This window comes from Triticum urartu, chromosome 6A (genome assembly GCF_056163025.1).
Source record: "Triticum urartu cultivar PI428250 chromosome 6A, HENAU_Tu73, whole genome shotgun sequence".
NCBI classification, from domain to species: Eukaryota; Viridiplantae; Streptophyta; class Magnoliopsida; order Poales; family Poaceae; genus Triticum; species Triticum urartu.
This window is the reverse complement of record NC_141878.1, coordinates 378,890,663-378,914,471: the sequence shown is the minus strand read 5'-3', so window position 1 is coordinate 378,914,471 and position 23,809 is coordinate 378,890,663. Positions and strand designations below refer to the sequence as shown.

Genomic DNA, 23,809 nt, shown 5'->3' with positions numbered 1-23,809 from the left:
CTTCGTCCAATATATCAATATTCACCTCCGGACCATTCCGGAGTATCTCATCACATTCGGTATCTCATCCGGGAAACCTTCTGTAACCACCATAATGACTCAACTATACTTATATCGTCACCAAACGTTAAGTGTGTAGACCCTGCGTTTTCGAGAACTATGCAGACATGACCAAGACACCTCTACGGTCAATAACCAATAGCGGGACCTAGATGCCCATATTGATTCCTACATATTCTACGAAGATCTTATCGGTCGAACCTCGATGTCAAGGATTCAGCTAATCCCGTATGCAGTTCCCTTTGTCTATCGGTATGTTACTTGCCCGAGATTCGATCGTCGGTATCTCCATACCTAGTTCAATCTCTTTATTGGCAAGTCTCTTTACTCGTTCCGTAATACAAGATCCCGTGACTAACTCATTGGTCACATTGCTTGCAAGCTCATTGTGATGCTGTATTACCGAGTGGGCCTTGAGACACTTCTCCGTCATACATAGTGACAAATCCGAGTCTTGATCCATGCCAACTCAACAGAGACCCTCGGAGATACCTGTAGAGCACCTTTATAGTCACCCAATTACATTGCGACGTTTGGTACACACAAGGTACTCCTCCGGTGTCAGTGAGTTGCATGATCTCATGGTCATAGGAACATATACTTGACATGTAGAAAACGATAGCAATAAACTTGACACGATCATATGCTACATTCATAGTTTGGGTCTTGTCCATCACATCATTCTCCTAATGATGTGATCCCTTTACCAAATGACAACTCATGTCCATGACTAGGAAACCATAGCCATCTTTGGTCAACGAGCTAGTCCGGTAGAGGCTTACTAGGGACATGTTGTTGTCTATGTATCCACGCATGTATTTGAGTTTCCGATCAATACAATTCTAGCATGGATAATAAACGATTATCATGAACAGGAAAATATGATAATAACTAATTTATTATTGCCTCTAGGGCATATTTCCAACAACACCTTCTTCTGCGTGTTGCCAAACTCACGATCGCCCCGAGCACCCAGCTGAGTCTGAACCTCAGCGAGGGCGTCAATGATGCCTTGAAGACCTCCCTGCCCAGCTCCCGTTCGCCACATCACTTGCACCTTTTCACCATAATCGGCATGACACTGCCAAACATTTTCATAGCGGAAGGAACAACGACCCCGGGCCCAGGCGCCCAGCCTGTATCCACATTAGATCTCAATTCCGCCAGCATGAAGCAGTGGTTCGATTCCACACTACTTATGTGCTTCACGCTTGTGTGCTCAAACCGATCAAGGAATTTGGAGTTGACCATTGGACGATCTAATCTTGCCTTTACATTCATTCCTCCTTGCTGTCTATTATCCCATGTAAAAGGGACACCGCGCCACCCCATATCTTGGAGTGCACGGTCCGTCGCTGCTTCCCGGAATGCACGCATTTGGCCCTCTGGTCTAGCATTGGCTCCAAAGTGCTCGTCCATGAAGTGTTTCATTGAAATCATTGATACAGGTCCATGCTTCGTGGTGAACAGCAAATAAAGTACACAAGAACCACCAACTGTGGTGTCTATTTTCCACCCGAGGTTCTCCGTAAAAACCCGTGAAACGCCAACTTTTATTATCTTTATTGACTTTTACATCGATATGATATCGACTGTAGTTTTGCACCGAAACATTGATATCTCTTGACCAAAAAAGGCCAATACCTCCACTAAGCCCATCACTATTGACGACAAAACAACCAGAAAAACCTAAACTAACTTTTAGGTCCTCCACACGCTTGCCCTTAATTTTTGTTTCCATGACAAACAGAAGGGCGGTGCCTTCTTGCTTCGCCACTTTGCGAAGCTCTTGAACTGTCCAAGGGTTCCCAAGCCCTCGGCAGTTCCACGATAGGACACTCATTGGTTCGGGCAGGGCTGACCCGCAGCTCCTGCCGAAGATTCAGATGAGGGTGGTGTTGGCTTCTTCTTCTTCGGATCCCTCTCTTTGAAGGTATTCCCAAGGTCTCCAACTTGTTGCTTAGAGATGGCCGTTGCCCCTCAACAATTCCCTGTCCAGCATGCATCTCCCCATGTTCAGTAAGAGCCAATTGGGGCTGGGTTACCTTGCGGTAGACTTGGGTATTCTGTGGCCCTCCCTTCCTTTTAAATGGAGCATTGTTCTCGGTAGGGGAGGTCACCTCAGCACCAGTTTTCTATTTGGAGCTCGATGAGCGAGATTCTCTTGTGCTTGGCTGTAATTCACTCTTCTCCTTCGACGAGAACTCCCCAGAATTGGGTTTCTTTCTGTCTTCCGGCGCCCGTAGGCTAGACTTGAAGGGTACACCCCCCTTCTCATCCCAGGTTCCCAATGTAGGGAAAAACAGATCCGGGTGTTCCAGGCGGCTGCATGAGAAGAAAAAGTGAGGGATGTATTCATACTCAATGTCATAGCAGTCCGTCTTGTTCCTCTTGGCCGATGCAATTAGGATCCATCTGCGTAGGGGCTTGTGAACATCGATGGTGACTCGTGCTGGCAGGAAACCCCTAGAGGGTCAATCTGCATAATAGAAGCTTCCCTATCGATCTGTCTTGCTATCGCCAGACCACTAGTTTCGTTCTTCAGATTGTAGGGTAGGTTTACAACCCTAACACAGATCAGCAGCCGATCAAATTTCAGCTCCGATGGCTGCATGTGCGCTTGAAAATCCTCCAAGATGACCGCGTGTTTACTGATGTGCCAGGGAGATCCCTCCCATACACGATCTCGATCCCGCTTGGTTTCAAACTCCGCGACAAACATGTTCTCCCCCAAAGGACAGATCGCCAGGCCCCTAGGGTTACCCCAAGCTGGGCGTAGGGCATTGGAGATCGTCTGGATGTGGAAGAGATTGCGATACAGAACCTTGCCCGCCAGTAGCCACTTCGGTGCTGCACCATCATCCAAGTCATCCATCACCAGAGGCGTAGCCTCTTCCTCAGAGATGTCTAGTTTACCGAGCGCCTCCTCCATTTGCGCCCGAGCCGAGCGAGGTGATAGGGCGCCGCTATCTTGCTTCTCCTTGCACGCGCCAGATGTTGCCATCGTCGCCGGGATCACGTGGGCGGCTCGTAGAAGAGATCTGCGGCCACCGTCAAAGGTCGCCTAGCCCTAGTCGCCGCAAGGGTTTTAGGGTTTCGGGAAAAGTTGGCTTGTTGCCCCGGCGAAGACTAATTAGTTTTGAAGATGCCCGTATTCCTCCGTGTGTGTAGGATTATCGTGTGGACCCCTATATCATACAGTGGTCAACGAGTGCTCACGGATCAACCTCGGTCCTGATGCAAAGTGCACGCAATGCTCCAACGTCGCACGGAAGCATTGACCGACAGGTGGGCCGTCGCGGTCCCACCCACTCCAAGAGACACCGGATGTGACAAAGCACCGTCCTATTCCCACTGCCACGTGGACCCCACTTGTCAGCTCGGTGTCTTCCCTGACCTTCGCAGCTCTGTTCCGCGCATCCCCCGATCGGGCCCACGCGCCATCGTCTCCCCCATTCCTTCTCCTCCTCCTCGGCGATGGTTTGATCGGATCCACCAGCCCGACCCGGCCCAGATCTGGCGCCGCCATGGCCGACCACTCCGACTCCGACTCCTCCCCCAAGTCCTCTTCCTCCTCCTCTGCATCCTCGTCCTCCGCCCGCCGACGCTCTCCCCCGCGCGTCCGGGCACACTCCGACGAGGGCGGCAGCAGCGACGGCGTCCTCGTCGAGCTCCCCTCGCAGGTATCATCACCACCGCGGCTCCTACCGCTCTGCCATCTCCATTTTGATACCCTGGTCCGCACGAAGAAATGGAATGGCTTACGGAAGCTCCTGCCTCTGCACCCGTGTAGGATGCGCGGAGTCCCGGGGCAGACCCAGACGCTGGTATCTTCGTCAGCATGCCCGCTGACGATGCCACCAGCGGCGAGACCTTCGAGGATGCCCCTGACGACCTCACAACCGCTCGCTCGCTGGATGAATCCATCGCCGTCATCGACTTCCCCGACGAGTCCAGCTCCGCTGCCGAGTGCCGCAAGTACAAGGTATTGCTTCTTTTGCTTTTCACACTAGTTCAGTTCTTGTTATTTTGCACGTGAATTGCAACGTGCCAGCTCCATTCTCTGATCTGACTATAAGATGTTGTGGACTGGGCTTGGTTCAGGAAGAGAGAGATGTGTGTGCACGGGAGGCAGCGGCACTCCGGAGAATGCTACAGGAGCTGGTGGGGCAGGAAGTGAGTTCGTTGCATGCAGATGATCCTGATGAGAGGGCACCACTGCACTCAATGCTGGATGATTGCTCGAGACTTGTGCTTGAACTGAATTCAGCGGCACGTTCCAGGGAGCAGGAGGTTGACAGCTTACGTGCCAGGGCTGTTGAGGTCGAAGTGTCAAAAGAGGTTGTGGATGCATACCTTGGTTCGTGGAGGCAAGTGTCAGAACTAGCTATTGGGCGAATGGTTGCATCGGTCGATGCCGTGGTTGGGAAAGATGCCATCAGTTTTGAGGGTGTTGATCAAGACGGGATATCTGTTGTCGAAAGGAAAACTTTGTTGCTAACAGAGCGGTACAGGCAGGTTTTATTGGGCATTGAACAACTTGAGCAGGTCTTGGCAGAGGTTAAGCCTGGTTTTGTGGCCATGGGTCAATGTGATCATGCCACTATTTTAGGCAATGTTTCAGAGGAATTGGTCAGTAGCAAGAGAAATGAAGCAAATTTCATGCAAAAGTTGAACAGTTTCGTGGAAGAAAACAAAATCCTTACTGAAGAGCTTGAGAAAATGAAAGCTGCTCGAGATATAGCAAATGCTGAAGCAGGCAAAACAAAGGCAGAAATTGAGCAGATGGAGCATAAATTATCAACTACTAAAGAGAAGCTCACCTTGGCTGTCACAAAGGGCAAGTCGTTGGTGCAGCATCGTGATTCCTTAAAGCAGACACTGGCTGAAAAATCAGGTGAGCTGGAGAGGTGCATGGTGGAGTTGCAACAGAGGTCTGATGCCTTGCAAGAATCTGAGGGCAGACTTGAGGAGCTTAAGATGTTGTTAGATGAAAAGTCAGCGGAACATGAGAAATGTTTGGACGAGCTTAGAGAAACATACAACGCATGGGAAGCTGCTAAGGCAAGCATTGAGCAACTAAATGATGTAAACACTACACTTACAATAAGTGATGGGTTCCTTCAACGCATTGGAGAGGTTATGTCAGAGGCAACATTTCCAGAGGATCTGCTTTCCTTGGAGATGATTGACAGATTGGAATGGTTGGTTGAACAAAAGAAAATTGCAGACATGGTCTTCTTGGAGCACCGGAAAGTTAAAGATATTCTAGGCTCGGTTGACTTTCCACACTCAGTCTTAGCTGGTGAACTTGATACACAAATCACTTGGCTAGTCAACTCACTGAACCAGGCCAAAGATGATGCGGTGCGGATGCAGAATGAGTCTTCTGAAATTCTTCATAGGCTGTCTGCACATGAATCAAAACTGGTCTCGATGCATGAGGAAATTGACCGTTTAACCATAGTTCTATTGGAAGAGAAGCAGGCAAAGGACATACTTGTAAATGAACTTTCTGAATTAATGTCCGTATACAATGGTGCTGTTGATAAATTATCTGTTATCTCATCGCAGAATACTGAGCTTGTAAAGGCATTTGCAGAGGTTTCTGATGTCAAATGGGAGGACAATGAGCCCCTGGAGACTACAAAATTGGTGGACCAGTGCGCAAGCAGCATCCAGCGAAGAGCAAAATCCTCTCCTATTGAGTGTGAAAGTTTAGAGAAGTTACAAACACTAGTGTATACCCTACATCAGGAATTAACACTTTGTAAATTAATTCTTGAAGAAGACATGACTGATAGATCTGAGAGAATGAGACTATCAGGTGAACTACAAAAAATGACAGAGGCGATTTATGTTTTGAAAAATGAAAAGGACTCATTACGGAAAGAGTTTGAAAAGGTGGACGAAAAATCATCGTTGCTTAGGGAGAAGCTGTCAATGGCCGTGAAAAAGGGGAAAGGTTTGGTACAGGAGCGTGAAGGACTCAAGCGAGTCCTCGATGAGAAGAACTCTGAGATAGAGAAGCTAAGACATGCTATTGATGAAAAGATCTCTGAAACAGAGAATGTAAAACATGCTTTGGATAGGAATAGCTCTGAGATAGAGAAGCTGAAACATGCTCTGGATGAAAAGAACTCTGAGCTAGAAAAGCTCAGACAAGCTCTGGATGTGAATAACTCTGAAACAGAGAATCTAAAACAAGCTCTGGATGAGAATAACTCTATATCAGATAAGCTAAAACGAGATCTGGAAGCAAGGAACACAGAAATGGAGAATCTGAAATATGAGATAGTGTCAAGAGAATCTGCAAATACTGATCTCAGAGAACAAGTTGAGAATTTATCTTCTCAGGTTACGCATTTTGATAAGCTGCAGTTGGACATTATTTCGCTTAGTGAGGAAAAGGGTAAAGTAGATAACATGTTGGAAGAAGCTAAAGTTTCCTTGGGCATTCTAGTTGATTCAGTATCAGGCGTCGCTCTTCCTGTCGATCACCCCTCTGAGGACCCTGTGAAAAAAATAAGCCAGATCGCCCAATACATAATGGAGTCACAAGTTGCTAAGAATCATGTGGAGAATGAGCTACAGAGAGCACATGAGCAAGTTACTTTGCAAGCTGGCAGGCTTTCTGATTCCTATTCTACTATAAAGATATTAGAAGATGAGTTGAGTAAATTAAATGAGTATATTTCTTCTACTTTTGAAGAGAAATACCAAATGCAACTGCGTACTGCTGCTGTAGAGGAGGAGTTGGAGAAAACAAATGAGGAACTGGCTCATAATGCCAACAAACTAGAAGATGCCAATGCAACTATTAACTCACTGCAACATGCATTATCACAGGCTAGAACAGATGTTGCTATTCTTAGTGCTGAAAAGAATGAAGCTGGAGCCAAACATGAAATGGAAACCAGTGCTCTTAATGCTAAGCTAGCTAAATATTTGGAAGAGTTAGATAAAAGTCATGGAAACTTACAAAGTTATTCAACCGAACATCATGGTTACCTTGAGAAGCTTAGCACACTTGTAATGGATGATAGTATGATGTCATTGATGGCTGAAGAATTTGGAAAGAAGGTCAGCACCTTGAGAGATATGAGCCTTACAGTGAAGGGTATGCATGAACATCTCGGTGCAATGGGGTTCCAGATTGATCCTATTATGGAGGTAAAGTGTTTTTATGGTTGCATGATTTTTCCCAAAAGTATTTCTTTAATTTATTTGTTCCGTGTGTTGCAGTATATTTACTATTTGTCAAACCTACTGGTTTTCTAGCATTACTTGTTCTGTCAGGACACTATTTCCAACAATAATGTAGTTATTGTGTTACTGAACTTAGTTCAATGCTTCCCTTGCCGATTCATAGCGCAGCTTTTGTTTTGTTGGACCTGTCCCGTTTGTAATGTAGTTTTCATGTATGTAACTGACGAGCTAGATGGTTGGATGACTTGCATTTTGAGCTGTCAACGTGTCGTGTCTTGTCATGTTAGGAATTGTTCTAGCTTTATGGCCTATGCAGTAAGTTAGACATTGCCCACTTACAGTTTCTTATGTTACTTTGGACGATGATCTCCCTCTCCCTCCCTCCTCCGCATTTGCCTCTTTTTCAAGTTTTTGCTCTGCTTGGTTTTGGAATTAAATAATTGTGCTCATTTGACTTCAGCATATTTAAGCATAACCTGGTTTTTTATTATACACATAAGCAGGATTCAGAGTTTGGCAAGCTTTTCTCTCTTCAAGACTACAATAACTTTGTTACCGAAAGAATGCTTGACAGAAAAAGCAGAAAAGAGAATATTGGTGATGATTCATCCTTGAGTAATATTGTTGAACAATGCAGCAATCAAGCTGGACATTTCTCTGGATTTTTTAAAGATATATCAGGTTACATGAGTGACAATATTATATTGTTGCTCCGTGCTTTGCAATTAGCAAGCAGCAACTTTGCTCGTACTTTAGAAGAGCACGACTCCTTGAAGATTGAACTGGAGAACAAGGACGCTCAGAACAGAGCTCGAGAAGATGAATTGCTTTCGCTGCAAAAAGAGCTCAGGGCAATGTCATCAAAATGTATTTATTGCACCGAACAGATTCAAATTATTTTTGATGGCTTGCTTGATTTAGGTTACGCAATAGACTTGGCAACAGGCAACTCCAGCATTGTATCAAAAGTAGGACAAACTTTGTCTGTTTTGAAGAACGAGGAGTCTGGTGATTATATAAAGGTGGTGGACACTTTAGTATCTTCCGTGAACAAACTGAAGTCAGAGTCTCAGAAGTTATCTGATATTAAGGGGTTAGTGATAACTTTGATAGAAGAGTTGAAAATGAGACTGAAACAAGCCGAGTCAGCTGCTGAAACTGCTTCAAATGACCACCAGCTGTATTTGGAAAGAGTACACAAACTGGAGGAAGATCTCAGAACTGCATATGATGAGCGCAATGGAATGGAAATAAGGATTCAGGAATACCAGGAAAGAGAGGATGCGTTGAAGGCAAGAGAATTAGAGTTGCTGTCACTTGAACAAACTACAGTAGAAAGAGGCAATTTCCCATGAAACTATTAAGTAGACATTCATATGGTCAACTTTTTATTTCAAACTTACTTATTATTTTTCTTGTCTTAACAGGTACAACTGATGCAATTTCAAAGGATCAGCTGGAAGCACTTGTTGAAAAAGTAAGTAAACTAAATATACCATCTGGCGAGTCGCATTTGCAGAGGGAAGTGGCTATGTTCTCTAGTCCCATGGACAAAGTCTTCTTTGTTATTGATGAATTTGATGCACTCCAACGTGAAGCGGAGACCTTAAGCTATGAAAATGAAGATTTACAGTTAAATCTTGAATCTCATGCTCGGGAAATTGAACAGCTCAAGGAGGTTTGCAGAAACATTGATTCAAATCGTAGGGAGTTGGAATCAAAAAGCAGTGAACTGCTTGAGGTAACAGTCAGTATGGAGCGAATGATTCAGCGGTTTGGATATCTTGCTGGAAAAGATCCGCTGGAAGATAATAAACCTGCAAGCACACAAACACTCTTACCAAAGCTGGAAAAACTAATAATCGCCTCAAGTATGGAATCTGGGAATGCCAAGTCTGTAAAACAGGAGTTGGGATCAAAGTTGCAGGCCAGGGAAAAGACAGTTGATGAGTTATCAGCAAAAGTTAAGATGCTTGAGGACTTGTATCATTCTCAGCTTGTGCAGCCAGAGGTTAGTAAAGACAGAGCATTTGACGCATCTTCCTCGGCAATTGGTTCAGACATATCCGAGATTGAAGATTTGGTAAGCCCTCATTGTCTTATGCTTCATTGCTTTGTTACTTGTCTGCGTGATTTTTTAAGATATGTTAGTGTTGTTCCCAATGTTTCTTTTATTATATATAGCGGTGTCACTGTTCTTTCATCATGATTTGCCTGGCCATGGGCCTTATGCTTGCGGTTTCTTGGTATTTCCCATGTCAGTAGTTGTAACAGTTCACTGCGCATGAGCTAGATTTCACATACCAGCACATATCTTGACACTTGACAGGTGAATAAAAATTGCATATATCCTGGGTTGTAATAATTCACTGTTTTATTGTTCTTTGTAGGGGCCAATGGGGAAGGCATCGGTTTCATCTGTCCCTACTGCTGCACATGCCAGAGTAATGCGGAAGGGTTCATCCGACCATCTTGTTCTTAATATGGGCTCAGAGTCTGAACGCCTAATTGCTGCACATGATTCGGATGACAAAGGTAACATAGCCTATATTTTTAGTCACTTTGAAGTTTCATTTAATACAAGTGTTATAACAATGCCATATTTGCTGTATTGAAGGGCGTATTAAGTCATTGCATACATCTGGCTTGATTCCAGCACAAGGAAAGCACATCGCTGACAGACTTGATGGCATCTGGTAAGCTATTTTGAAATCAACAAGTAATGATTTTCAAACTCAGGTTTCACTGGGGGAACTAAAAGGCATATCTTTGTTCCGAATTTGAACTTTTCTCTTTTCCGTCTGTTTCCTTTAATTTATAGTCGAGTATAAATATCTGTGTCAATCTTGAGCCTGGAGTTCTACTTGGACGTCTCATGAACCAAAATGACTTGTGTAATTGCACGAAGGCCCTAGCTATTAGATGCACTAGATATGCCCCTTAATAGTTGAGTTCAGTACGTTTGCCAGCTCAGATTTATTTCTAAGAGAGGAGATGGAGAACTTATTGCTGTATACATACATTGTCCTTGTTGATTGAATTTCTTTCACTGCTGTCATGGTTGTGTGGAAGTTCAGTAGTGCATAACTACATGCTGGTTCTTAGTCGATCTGCCTTGTATCTTTCTGCAGGGTCTCAGGGAGCCAAATTCTGATGAACCGACCGCGAGCAAGGCTAGGACTCTTGGCGTATTGGCTCTTCCTGCACCTATGGTTGGTAGGCAGCATCTTGTGACACTGCTTGTGAATAACCAACCCCCTAATAGCATAACTGTACAATAGCGTGGATCCATAGTTTTACCTTTTTCTCTCTCCTTCCTTTTTTATACTATAGAAATGTCATTCTTTTCGTCTCCTGCTCCCTTTTCAAATTTGTACTCGAGCACGATGTGCCAAATTCCGCAAGCAGGATGTAATATGTGCAGAAGATAACAATACCATTCTTTGTTACGCTCGAGAAGTGAATCTTTGGACGAGAGTTTTCTGTGTGTTTCCTTTGGGAAGCAAGATGTCCAATTGGCTATAGCGTGAAGTGTTGTTGATAAAATGAAAGGCTTCTAAGACTCGAGCTTATTTCTTGTTATCGCTGTTCAGGGAGGGTGTTCTGTTTGGCTGGCAATTTATTACTCCCTCCGTCCTAAAACAAATGTCTCAATTTTAAACTAGCTTTAGTACAAAGTTGTACTAAATTTGAGACACTTATTTTGAGACAGAGGGAGTAATTATCATGCGGTGGTAAGGCTTAACTTTTCAAACTACATGAAGGTGTATCATGACCTATCCTCCATTTGTGGCACAAAATTGTTGATATAGTTAAGGTCTCATCACAGGATTATTAGAGATACTACCAAAGAATTCCTACTTTAATGCCACCAGTTATTCTTTGTCAACAAAACGGAACTTACAAGGTACAAAAAATAGACTTCAGAAGACAGAGATATATGAAAATTTAATGGAAAAGACTTCTCGCTCCTCAATTCATTGATCATTGGCATGCATCGACCGCCTCTGCAACCATTGAGCGCAACAATCCCCCCGCCCCCACCACCACCACCACACACACGTGTTTGCAATGTGACCTGTGTTGTACACAGCCGAGGGCAACACAGGTTGCGTTGCGGACCACCAAGTGGAGGGAGAGCGGCTGGCGGCAACGTGAGCGCAATATGGGTCATGTTACAAACCACGGAGTTTGTTGCAATGACAACATTGGGCACGTTGTAACGGTCAAAAAATGCTTTGGACATAAGACAAGTGTTTGCAACGCAAGCGTGACTGAATGACACGTGTCCCATATGTGTCATGTTGCAAATGGTCAATGTTACTACTCCCTCAATTTCATAATGCAGCGTGCCCATGTTTTTCGACATTTAACTTTGACCATAAATTTAACTAACATGGGCAACTGTGGCGGGAGCATGACAGATACCTTTGAATTCGTATTCGATAAAAGTTTTCAAAGGTATAACTTTTCAGTAAAATGATTTATATATTGTCGTTCTGACTTATGGTCAAAGTTGAATCTCGAAAAATATGGACGCACTACATTATGAAATGGAGGGAATATGTTTTTATTTTGAGAAATACTCTGTTGACCACTTTGCACATCACCAACTATTCCTAGGTGCGCTCGTCCATTCTTCCTGTCGGTTTATCCATGAGAAGATTTCAACAAGTAGAAAACCAACCAATGGTTGAATGATTGGGTGATGATATTACAATCCATTAGGGATCAAACTCCATGTATGATGCTTGCGGATTCTTTAGAAAAAACTATAGTCACCAAACCAGGGCTGGCCCGCAAAAGGTGCGGTAGCCTAGAGCACATCTTAAATAAGGCACAATGTTTCTACATACTGAAATAATTGTATATTTTTTTGGATTTACAAAATGTAAACTCAACATGGACAGGGGCAAATGCCCCCCGGCACACTTCACGTTGTATTTATTCAATAGTTATTTATAGTTGTGTACATGTATATAATCATTATTTGCATCATATAATCACATATACGTGGTGTATTGAGACTTGATTTGCTAACTAAAATCATGTTTTTTATGTTTATGCCTTAATATTTTGCATGATATATGCATATATTGTTGAAAGTATATATGTTACTCTGTTAAGCTTCTTTGTGCCTGAATCGCACTAGGGCCTCCATAATGTTAGGACTAACCCTGTCTATGAAGTATAAGAGACTTAGCCTGATTATGGAAATTCGCTGCTAAATTATGAGTTATTAAAGCACAAGCTTACTCTGGTGAAGAAGACGATAGATCAGCAGCGGTCCCTAATTATCATGAGCACGTGGAGGGACATATGACCTATCAGATCCGTCTTCCCCTCCTCCAAGTTCTTCAAGAGCCTCAAGATATGGTGACATACTTGCTTCAAGTTTAACAAGGTTTTATCGTCAAAACAAGAGTGAAATACGCCACTAGTCCATGAACCGAAATGAGGCTCCCAGATTCCGGTGGTCAGTGAGGCATCCCAAATTCCGAACGGGCCAGGTTCAAGTCCTGGGCGATGCAAGTCCTGGGCGATTGCAGTGCGGCCGGTGCCCATTGGCGACATGCACAGTGACTTGCGAGAGCGACTCTGTCACGGTGCCCAGGCGACTGACAAAAGCCTCACTGACGAAACTGTGTGTGCTTCCGGAGTCCACCAAGAGCAGCATAATTTCGTCTCCCACCATGGCACGAAGGCGGATGGTGGAAGGGGCTTCGTCCCCGGTGACGGCATACTGGGACAACGAGCTGTTGGGGAACGTAGTAATTTCAAAAAAATTCCTACGCACACGCAAGATCATGGTGATGCATAGCAACGAGAGGGGAGAGTGTTGTCCACGTACCCTCGTAGACCGTAAGCGGAAGCGTTATGACAACGCGGTTGATGTAGTCGTACGTCTTCACGATCGACCGATCCTAGCACCGAAAGTACGGCACCTCCGCGATCTGCACACGTTCAGCTCGGTGACATCCCACGAACTCACGATCCAGCAGAGTGTCGAGGGAGAGCTTCATCAGCACGACGACGTGATGACGGTGATGATGAATCTACCGGCGCAGGGCTTCGCCTAAGCACTACGACAATATGACCGAGGTGGATTATGGTGGAGGGGGGCACCGCACATGGCTGGAAACAATCAACTTGTGTGTTCTAGGGTGCCCCATGCCCCCATATATAAAGGAGCAAGGGGGAGGCCGGCCGACCTTGGGGCGCGCAAAGGAGAGGGGGAGTCCTCCTCCTAGTAGGAGTAGGACTCCCCCTTTCCTAGTCCAACTAGGAAGGGGGAAGGGGGAAGGAAGGAGAGGGAGAGAGGGAGGAAAGAGGGGGCGCCGCCCCCTCCTTGTCCAATTCAGACTCCTAGGAGGGGCAGCCCTAGGCCCCCTCCTCTCTCTCATAAGGCCCATGTAGGCCCATTAGTTCCCCCGGGGGTTCCGACAACCCCCCGACACTCCAACAAATATCCGGTGACCCCTGGAACTCATCCGGTGTCCGAATATAGTCGTCCAATATATCAATCTTTATGTATCGACCATTTCGAGACTCCTCGTCATGTCTGTGATCACAACCGGGACTCCGAACTATCTTCGGTACATCAAAACACATAAACTCATAATACCGATCGTCACCGAACATTAAGCGTGCGGACCCTACGGGTTCGAGAACTATGTAGACATGACCGAGATACGTCTCCGGTCAATAACCAATAGCGGAACCTGGATGTCCATATTGGCTCCCACATATTCTACGAAGATCTTTATCGGTCAAACCGCATAACAACATACGTTGTTCCCTTTGTCATCGGTATGTTACTTGTCCGAGATTCGATCGTCGGTATCTCAATACCTAGTTCAATCTCTTTACTGGCAAGTCTCTTTACTCGTTCCGTAATGCATCATCCCGCAACTAACTCATTAGTCACATTGCTTGCAAGGCTTATAGTGATGTGCATTACCGAGAGGGCCCAGAGATACCTCTCCGACAACCGGACCGACAAATCCTAATCTTGATCTATGCCAACTCAACAAGTATCATTGGAGACACCTGTAGAGCACCTTTATAATCACCCAGTTACGTTGTGACATTTGGTAGAACAAAAAGTGTTCCTCTGGTATTCGGGAGTTGCATAATCTCATAGTCATAGGAACATGTATAAGTCATGAAGAAAGCAATAGCAATATACTAAACGATCAAGTGCTAAGCTAAACGGAATGGGTCAAGTCAATCACATCATTCTCTATGATGTGATCCCATTAATCAAATGACAACTCATGTCCATGGCTAGGAAACTTAACCATCTTTGATTCAACGAGCTAGTCAAGTAGAGGCATACCAGTGACACTCTGTTTGTCTATGTATTCACACATGTATTAAGTTTCCGGTTAATACAATTCTAGCATGAATAATAAACATTTATCATGTTATAAGGAAATATAAATAACAACTTTATTATTGCCTCTAGGGCATATTTCCTTCAGTCTCCCACTTGCACTAGAGTCAATAATCTAGATTGCACAGTAATGATTCTAACACCCATGGAGTCTTGGTGCCAATCATGTTTTGCTCATGAGAGAGGCTTAGTCAACGGTCTGCAACATTCAGATCCATATGTATCTTGCAAATCTCTATGTCTCCCTCCTTGACTTGATCGCGAATGGAATTGAAGCGTCTCTTGATATGCTTGGTTCTATTGTGAAATCTGGATTCCTTTGCCAAGGCAATTGCACCAGTATTGTCACAAAAGATTTACATTGGACCCGATGCACTAGGTATGACACCTAGATCGGATATGAACTCCTTCATCTAGACTCCTTCATTTGCTACTTCCGAAGCAGCTATGTACTCTAGAGTCATCCGGATCAGTGTTAAAGCTTGCATCGACGTAACCATTTACGACGAGCTCTATGTCACCTCCATAAACGAGAAACATATCCTTAGTCCTTTTCAGGTATTTCAGGATGTTCTTGACTGCTGTCCAGTGATCCACTCCTGGATTACTTTGGTACCTCCCTGCTAAACTGATAGCAAGGCACACATCAGGTCTGGTACACTGCATTGCATACATGATAGAGCATATGGCTGAAGCATAGGGAACACCTTTCATTTTCTCTCTATCTTCTGCAGTGGTCGGGCATTGAGTCTGACTCAACTTCACACCTTATGACACATGCAAGAACCCTTTTTTTGCTTGATCCATTTTGAACTTCTTAAAAAGTTTATCAAGGTATGTGCTTTGTGAAAGTCCAATTAAGCGTCTCGATCTATCTCTATAGATCTTGATGCCCAATATATAAGCAGCTTCACTGAGGTCTTTCATTGAAAAACTCTTGTTCAAGTATCCTTTTATGCTATCCAGAAATTCTATATCATTTCCAATCAACAATATGTCATCCACATATAATATTAGAAATACTACAGATCTCCCACTCACTTTCTTGTAAATACAGGCTTCTCCAAAAGTCTGCATAAAACCATATGCTTTGATCACACTATCAAAATGTTTATTCCAACTCCGAGATGCTTGCACCAGTCCATAAATGGATCACTAGAGCCACACTTTGTTAGCATCCTTTGGATCGATAAAATCTTTAGGTTGCATCATATACAACTCTTCTTCCAGAAATCCATTCAGGAATGCAGTCTTTACATCCATTTGCCAAATTTCATAATCATAAAATGCAGCAATTGCTAACATGATTCGGATGGACTTAAGCATCGCTACGGGTGAGAAGGTCTCATCGTAGTCAACTCCTTGAACTTGTCGAAAACCTTTCGCAACAAGTCGAGCTTTGTAGACGGTAACATTACCGTCAGCGTCAGTCTTCTTCTTGAAAATCCATTTATTCCCGACGGCTTGCCGATCATCGGGCAAGTCAACCAAAGTCCATACTTTGTTCTCATACATGGATCCCATCTCAGATTTCATGGCCTCAAGCCATTTCGCGGAATCTGGGCTCATCATCGCTTCCTCATAGTTCGTATGTTCGTCATGGTCAAGTAACATGACCTCCAGAATAGGATTACCGTACCACTCTGGTGCGGATCTTACTCTGGTTGACCTACGAGGTTCGGTAGTAACTTGATCTGAAGTTACATGATCATCATCATTAGCTTCCTCACTAATTGGTGTAGGAGTCACATGAATAGATTTCTGTGATGAACTACTTTCCAATAAGGGAGCAGGTACAGTTACCTCATCAAGTTCTACTTTCCTCCCACTCACTTCTTTCGAGAGAAACTCCTTCTCTAGAAAGGATCCATTCTTAGCAACGAATGTCTTGCCTTCGGATCTGTGATAGAAGGTGTACCCAACAGTCTCCTTTGGGTATCCTATGAAGACACATTTCTCCGATTTGGGTTCGAGCTTACCAGGTTGAATCTTTTTCACATAAGCATCGCAGCCCCAAACTTTAAGAAACGATAACTTTGGTTTCTTGCCAAACCATAGTTCACAAGGAGTCATCTCAACAGATTTCGATGGTGCCCTATTTAACGTGAATGCAACTGTCTCTAAAGCATAACCCCAAAACGATAGCGGTAAATCAGTAAGAGACATCATAGATCGCACCATATCTAGTAAAGTACGATTACGATGTTCGGACACACCATTAGGATGTGGTGTTCCGGGTGGCCTGAGTTGCGAAACTATTCCGCATTGTTTCAAATGAAGACCAAACTCGTAACTCAAATATTCTCCTCCATGATTAGATCGTAGAAACTTTATTTTCTTCTTACGATGATTTTCCACTTCACTCTGAAATTCTTTGAACTTTTCAAATGTTTCAGACTTATGCTTCATCAAGTAGATATACCCATATCTTCTCAAATCATCTGTGAAGGTGAGAAAATAATGATACCCGCCACGAGCCTCAACATTCATCGGACCACATACATCAGTATGTATGATTTCCAACAAATTTGTTGCTCGCTCCATCGTTCCGGAGAACGGAGTTTTAGTCATCTTGTGCATGAGGCATGGTTCGCAAGTACCAAGTGATTCATAATCAAGTGATTCCAAAAGTCCATCAGAATGGAGTTTCTTCATGCACTTTACACCAATATGACCCAAACAGCAGTGCCACAAATAAGTTACACTATCATTATCAACTCTGCATCTTTTGGCTTCAATATTATGAATATGTGTGTCACTACTATCGAGATTCAACAAAAATAGACCACTCTTCATGGGTGCATGACCATAAAAGATATTACTCATATAAATAGAACAACCATTATTCATGTCTAAAACAAGATCCAGATATAATGTTCATGCTTAACGCTGGCACCAAATAACAATTATTCAGGTCTAAAACTAATCCCGAAGGTAGATGTAGAGGTAGCGTGCCGACTGCGATCACATCGACTTTGGAACCATTTCCCACGCGCATCGTTACCTCGTCCTTAGCCAATCTTCGCTTAATCCATAGTCCCTGTTTCAAGTTGCAAATATTAGCAACAGAACCATTATCAAATACCCAGGTGCTACTGTGAGCATTAGAAAGGTACACATCAATAGCATGTATATCACATATACCTTTGTTCACCTTGCCATCCTTCTTATCCGCCAAATACTTGGGGCAATTCCGCTTCCAGTGACCAGTCCCTTTGCAGTAGAAGCACTCAGTCTCAGGCTTAGGTCCAGACTTGGGCTTCTTCACTTGAGCAGCAACTTGCTTGCCGTTCTTCTTGAAGTTCCCGTTTTTCCCTTTACCCTTTTCCTTGAAACTGGTGGTCTTGTTGACCATCAACACTTGATGCTCCTTCTTGATTTCTACCTCCGCAGCCTTTAGCATTGTGAAGAGCTCGAGAATTGTCTTATCCATCCCTTGCATATTATAGTTCATCACGAAGCTCTTGTAGCTTGGTGGCAGTGATTGAAGAATTCTGTCAATGACACTATCATCAGGAAGATTAACTCCCAGTTGAGTCAAGTGGTTGTGGTAACCAGACATTCTGAGTATATGTTCACTGACAGAACTGTTCTCCTCCATTTTGCAGCCGTCAGACTTATTGGAGACTTCATATCTCTCAATCCGGGCATTTGCTTGAAATATTAACTTCAACTCCTGGAACATCTCATATGCTACATGACGTTCAAAACGTCGTTGAAGTCCCGGTTCTAAGCCGTAAAGCATGGCAAACTGAACTATTGAGTAGTCATCAGCTTTGCTTTGCCAGACGTTCATAAAATCTGGCGTTGCTCCTGCAGCGGGTTTGGCACCTAGCGGTGCTTCCAGGATGTAATTCTCCTGTGCAGTAATGAGGATAATCCTCAAGTTATGGACCCAGTCCGTGTAGTTGCTACCATCATCTTTCAACTTAGCTTTCTCTAGGAACGCATTAAAATTCAATGGAACAATAGCACGGGCCATCTATCTACAACAACATAGACATGCAAAATACTATCAGGTACTAAGTTCATGATAAATTAAAGTTCAATCGATCATATTACTGAAGAACTCCCACTTAGATAGACATCCCTCTAATCATCTAAGTGATCACGTGATCCATATCAACTAAACCATGTCCGATCATCATGTGAGATGGAGTAGTTTTCAATGGTGAACATCACTATGTTGATCATATCTACTATATGATTCACGCTCGACCTTTCGGTCTCAGTGTTCCGAGGCCATATCTGCATATGCTAGGATCTTCAAGTTTAACCCGAGTATTCGGCGTGTGCAAAACTGGCTTGCACCCGTTGTATGTGAACGTAGAGATTATCACACCCGATCATCACGTGGTGTCTCGGCACGATGAACTTTTGCAATGGTGCATACTTAGGGAGAACACTTACACCTTGAAATTTAGTGGGAGATCATCTTATAATGCTACCGTCGAGCTAAGAAAAATAAGATGCATAAAGGATAAACATCACATGCAATCAATATAAGTGATATGATATGGCCATCATCATCTTGTGCCTTTGATCTCCATCTGCAAAGCACCATCATGATCACCATCGTCAACGGCGCGACACCTTGATCTCCATCGTAGCATCTTTGTCGTCTCGCCAACTATTGCTTCTACGACTATCGCTACCTCTTAGTGATAAAGTAAAGCAATTACATGGCGATTGCATTTCATACAATAAAGCGACAACCATATGGCTCCTGCCAGTTGCCGATAACTCTGTTACAAAACATGATCATCTCATACAATAAAATTTAGCATCATGTCTTGACCATATCACATCACAACATGCCCTGCAAAAACAAGTTAGACGTCCACTACTTCGTTGTTGCAAGTTTTACGTGGCTGCTACAGGCTGAGCAAGAACCGTTCTTACCTATGCATCAAAACCACAACGATTTTTCGTCAAGTATGTGTTGTTTTAACCTTCAACAAGGACCGGGCGTAGCCACACTCGATTCAACTAAAGTTGGGGAATCTGACACCCGCCAACCACCTGTGTGCGAAGCACGTCGGTAGAACCAGTCTCGCATAAGCGTACGCGTAATGTCGGTCTGGGCCGCATCATCCAACAATACCGCCGAATCAAAGTATGACATGCTGGTAAGCAGTATGACTATTATCGCCCACAACTCACTTGTGTTCTACTTGTGCATATAACATCTACACATAAACCTGGCTTTGATACCACTGTTGGGGAACATAGTAATTTAAAAAAAAATTCCTACGCACACGCAAGATCATGGTGATGCATAGCAAAGAGAGGGGAGAGTGTTGTCCATGTACCCTCATAGACCGTAAGCGGAAGAATTATGACAACGCGGTTGATGTAGTCGTACGTCTTCACGATTGACCGATCCTAGCACCAAAAGTACGGCACCTCCGCGATCTGCACACGTTCAGCTCGGTGACGTCCCATGAACTCATGATCCAGCAGAGTGTCGAGGGAGAGCTTCATCAGCACGACGGCGTGATGACGGTGATGATGAATCTACCAGCGCAGGGCTTCGCCTAAGCACTATGACGATATGACCGAGGTGGATTATGGTGGAGGGGGGCACCGCACACGGCTGGAAACAATCAACTTGTGTGTTCTAGGGTGCCCCCTGAGGGAGTCTTGGACTAAGGGGTCCTCGGGCGTTCGGCCTGTTAGCCATGGGCTGGACTGATGGGCTGTGAAGATACAAAGACCGAAGACTGCACCCGTGTCTGGACAGGACTCTCCTTGGCATGGAAGTCAAGCTTGGTGACCAAATATGTAGATTCCTTTCTTTGTAACCGACCTTGTGTAACCCTAGATCCTCTCGGTGCCTATATAAACTGGAGGACTTAGTTTGGAAGGGGAAACTCATAACCATAGTCATACAGGCTAGGCTTTTAGGGTTTAGCCATTACGATCTCGTGGTAGATCAACTCTTGTAATATTCATATTCATCAAGATCAATCAAGCAGGAAGTAGGGTATTACCTCCATAGAGAGGGCCCGAACCTGGGTAAACATCGTGTCCCCTGTCTCCTATTACCATCGACCTTAGACGCATAGTTCGGGACCCCCTACCCAAGATCCGCCGGTTTTGACACCGACATTGGTGCTTTCATTGAGAGTTCCACTGTGCCATCCCTTAAAGGTTTGATGGCCCCTTCAATCATCAGCGACGATGCTGTCCAAGGAGAGACCTTCCTCCCTGGACAGATCTTCGTTTTCGGCGGCTTTGCACTATGGGCCAACTCGCTTGGCCATCTGGAGCAGATCGATAGCTATGCCCCTGGCCACCACGTCAGATTTGGGAGCTTGAACTACGTTGCGGACATCCGTGGAGATTTGATCTTCGCCGGATTCAAGACCGTGGCAACCACTCCTGGTCACCCCGATGAACATGACCTAAATCTGTCATTGGACCGCATCCAGGAGACAACTCCTGTAACCGCTCTGGCCTTAGATCCGGAGCAGACTGCGCCATGCAAGGACGGGAGGCTCAACCCCACCACGGAGGCCACAGATTCCCCAGCGTTGGAGCCGCACATGGAATTAACCTCACACAATATCTGTGTCACCGGAACTCCGGACTCATCTCTGGTTATAAGTTCCGAACCATGTGAGTCCGCGGACGCCGAACTTGATCGCTTTTCGATCTTTGAGTTCAGCGCCGCAGACATCTTATAGCACTCGCCCTTGGGGGATCCACAGCCGAACTATGTCCGGTTCGAACTAGGGGCTGACGATGGAGAATTTTGCTTCCCACCCGCCACCCACTTCATAGCCACGGTCGAGGATTTAACCGACACGCTTGATTATGACTCCGAAGACATCGACGGTATGGATGACGATGCTGATGAGGAGCAAAACCAAAATCCGCCATTTACTGGACGATGGACGACCACTTCTTTGTATGATGTGTACATGGTGGACACACCCAAAACAACCAACGACGATGACAAAGAAAATCCAGTCGAGAATAAACCTCCTGAGACACAGCAAAAATGCCGGCGTCCTTGGCGCCGCTCTAAGTCACGTCGTTCAAAAGACAGCAATGCTGGCACCAGAGAAAATAATACTCCGGACGATGCCGAAAACAATGAAGACCTTGCTAGGGTAACATCTGAATAGGAGGAGCAAGAAAACGGGCAAGCTAGCCCCGACGAACAGGCCAGTCCCAACGACTCGGAGGACGGTAGTTAACTTCTGCTCTCCGAGGATGAGGAAAGCCTCGGCAACAAAGATTTCATCGTTCCTGAGGAACCTCTCGAGCAGGAGCGCTTCAAGCGCCAGCTAATAGCCACCGCAAGGAGCCTGAAAAAGAAGCAGCAGCAGCTTCAAGCTGACCAAGATCTGCTCGTCGACAGGTGGACTGATGCTCTGGTAGCCAAAGAATATGGCCTCAGACGCCCAGCCAAGAGTTACCCGAAGCAAAGGCTGCTACCTCAGTTCGATGAAGAGGCGCCGGAGCCCATACCTCCCTCGCATAATGTGGCCAATCGACCACTACGCGGTCAGGACAGTGCGGCGGACCGACCACCACGTGGTCGGGATAGAGTGGCAACTCAGGCCGAACAGCAGCCTGCCCCACCGCCACGTAAAAATAGAGACAAAACAGTTCGGGGTCATACATACGACCTCCGGCAGACCCTGGATAGTAGAGCAGAATATACCCAATCGATTTACAGATCGCGAGGACGTTCCTCGATACGTGATGATGGCTACCTATTCGGACATGACAAACCTAGTCACGCCTGAGCCGACAACTGCAGACGAACTCCATCGGAGCTACGTCGCGATGTGGCCAGGTATAGAGGCGCCGCACACCCTCTTTGCTTCACTCACAAAATAATGGATCACGAATTCCCCGAAGGGTTCAAACTTGTGAATATTGAATCATACGACGGGACAACTGATCCCGCGGTATGGATAGAGGACTTTATCCTCCACATCCACATGGCCCGTGGAGATGACCTCCACGCTATCAAATACCTCCCACTAAAGCTTAAAGGACCAGCTCGGCACTGGTTAAATAGCCTGCCTGAAAATTCCGTCGGCAGCTGGGAGGACCTGGAAGAAGCCTTCCTCGACAACTTCCAAGGTACATATGTCCGGCCACCAGACGCTGATGACTTAAGCTACATAGTTCAACAACCTGGAGAGTCAGCCAGGAAATTCTGGACTAGGTTCCTAACCAAAAAGAACCAGATCATCGACTGTCCGGATGCCGAAGCCCTAGCGGCCTTTAAACATAGCATCCGCGAAGAATGGCTAGCCCGCCACCTCGGCCAAGAAAAGCCAAAATCTATGGCAGCCCTTACGTCACTCATGTCCCGCTTTTGCGCGGGTGAGGATAGTTGGCTGGCTCGTAGTAAAAACACAGCCAGCGAGGCAGGCCCCTCCAAGGTCAAAAACAACAATGGCAAGCTCCGACGTAACAGACACAAACACCGAAGCAATGGTGATAATACCGACGACACTATAGTAAACGCCGGATTCAGCGGTTCCAAGTCCAGCCAACGGAAGAAACCGTACAAAAGAAAAAAATCAGGGACCATCCAGCCTGGACCGTATACTCGATTGCCCGTGCCAGATACATGTCACCCCAGACAAACCAACCAATCATACCAACAGAGAATGTTGGGTTTTCAAACAGGTCGACAAATTAAACGCCGAGAACAGGGAAAAGGGATCACAAAGCAAGGACGGCAACGAGGAGCCCCGGCAACCGAACACAGGGGGACAGAAGAAGTTTCCCCCTCAAGTCAAAATAGTGAACATGATATATGCCACACACATCCCCAAAAGGGAGCGCAAGCGCGCACTAAGGGACGTCTACGCGATAGAGCCAGTCGCCCCAAAATTCAACCCATGGTCATCATTCCCAATCACGTTTGTTCGTCGGGATCATCCCACTAGTATCCGTCATGGCGGTTCAGCTGCGCTAGTCCTCAACCCTATCATCGACGGATTTCACCTGACGCGCATCCTTATGGATGGGGGTAGGAGCCTCAATCTGCTCTATCAGGACACAATGCGCAAAATGGGCATTAATCCATCACGGATCAAACCCACAAAGACTACCTTCAAAGGAGTCATACCGGGTGTAGAGGCCCGCTGTACGGGCTCAATCACACTAGAG

At 45.3% G+C, this 23,809-nt stretch overlaps 1 protein-coding gene across 1 annotated transcript; it reads left to right on the top strand.

Annotated features, from left to right (window-relative positions):
• Positions 1 to 3,453: 3,453 nt before the first annotated feature.
• TNO1 (TGN-related, localized SYP41 interacting protein) lies at positions 3,454 to 10,746 on the top strand. The gene is made up of 8 exons (XM_048677804.2): positions 3,454 to 3,743; positions 3,854 to 4,045; positions 4,165 to 7,233; positions 7,773 to 8,610; positions 8,697 to 9,352; positions 9,660 to 9,804; positions 9,887 to 9,965; positions 10,401 to 10,746. The coding sequence occupies exons 1-8, from the start codon at positions 3,588 to 3,590 to the stop codon at positions 10,501 to 10,503; spliced, it is 5,238 nt and encodes a 1,745-aa protein (XP_048533761.2). The 5' UTR covers positions 3,454 to 3,587; the 3' UTR covers positions 10,504 to 10,746.
• The last annotated feature ends 13,063 nt before the right edge of the window (positions 10,747 to 23,809 follow it).

Bases quoted from the DNA above. Each gene is read 5' to 3' on its own strand.
- TNO1 (XM_048677804.2), top strand. From the start codon at position 3,588: ATGGCCGACCACTCCGACTCCGACTCCTCCCCCAAGTCCTCTTCCTCC. The intron at 7,234-7,772 runs GTAAAGTGTTTT...ACACATAAGCAG, and splicing joins AGATTGATCCTATTATGGAG to GATTCAGAGTTTGGCAAGCT. The intron at 9,966-10,400 runs GTAAGCTATTTT...ATCTTTCTGCAG, and splicing joins GACAGACTTGATGGCATCTG to GGTCTCAGGGAGCCAAATTC.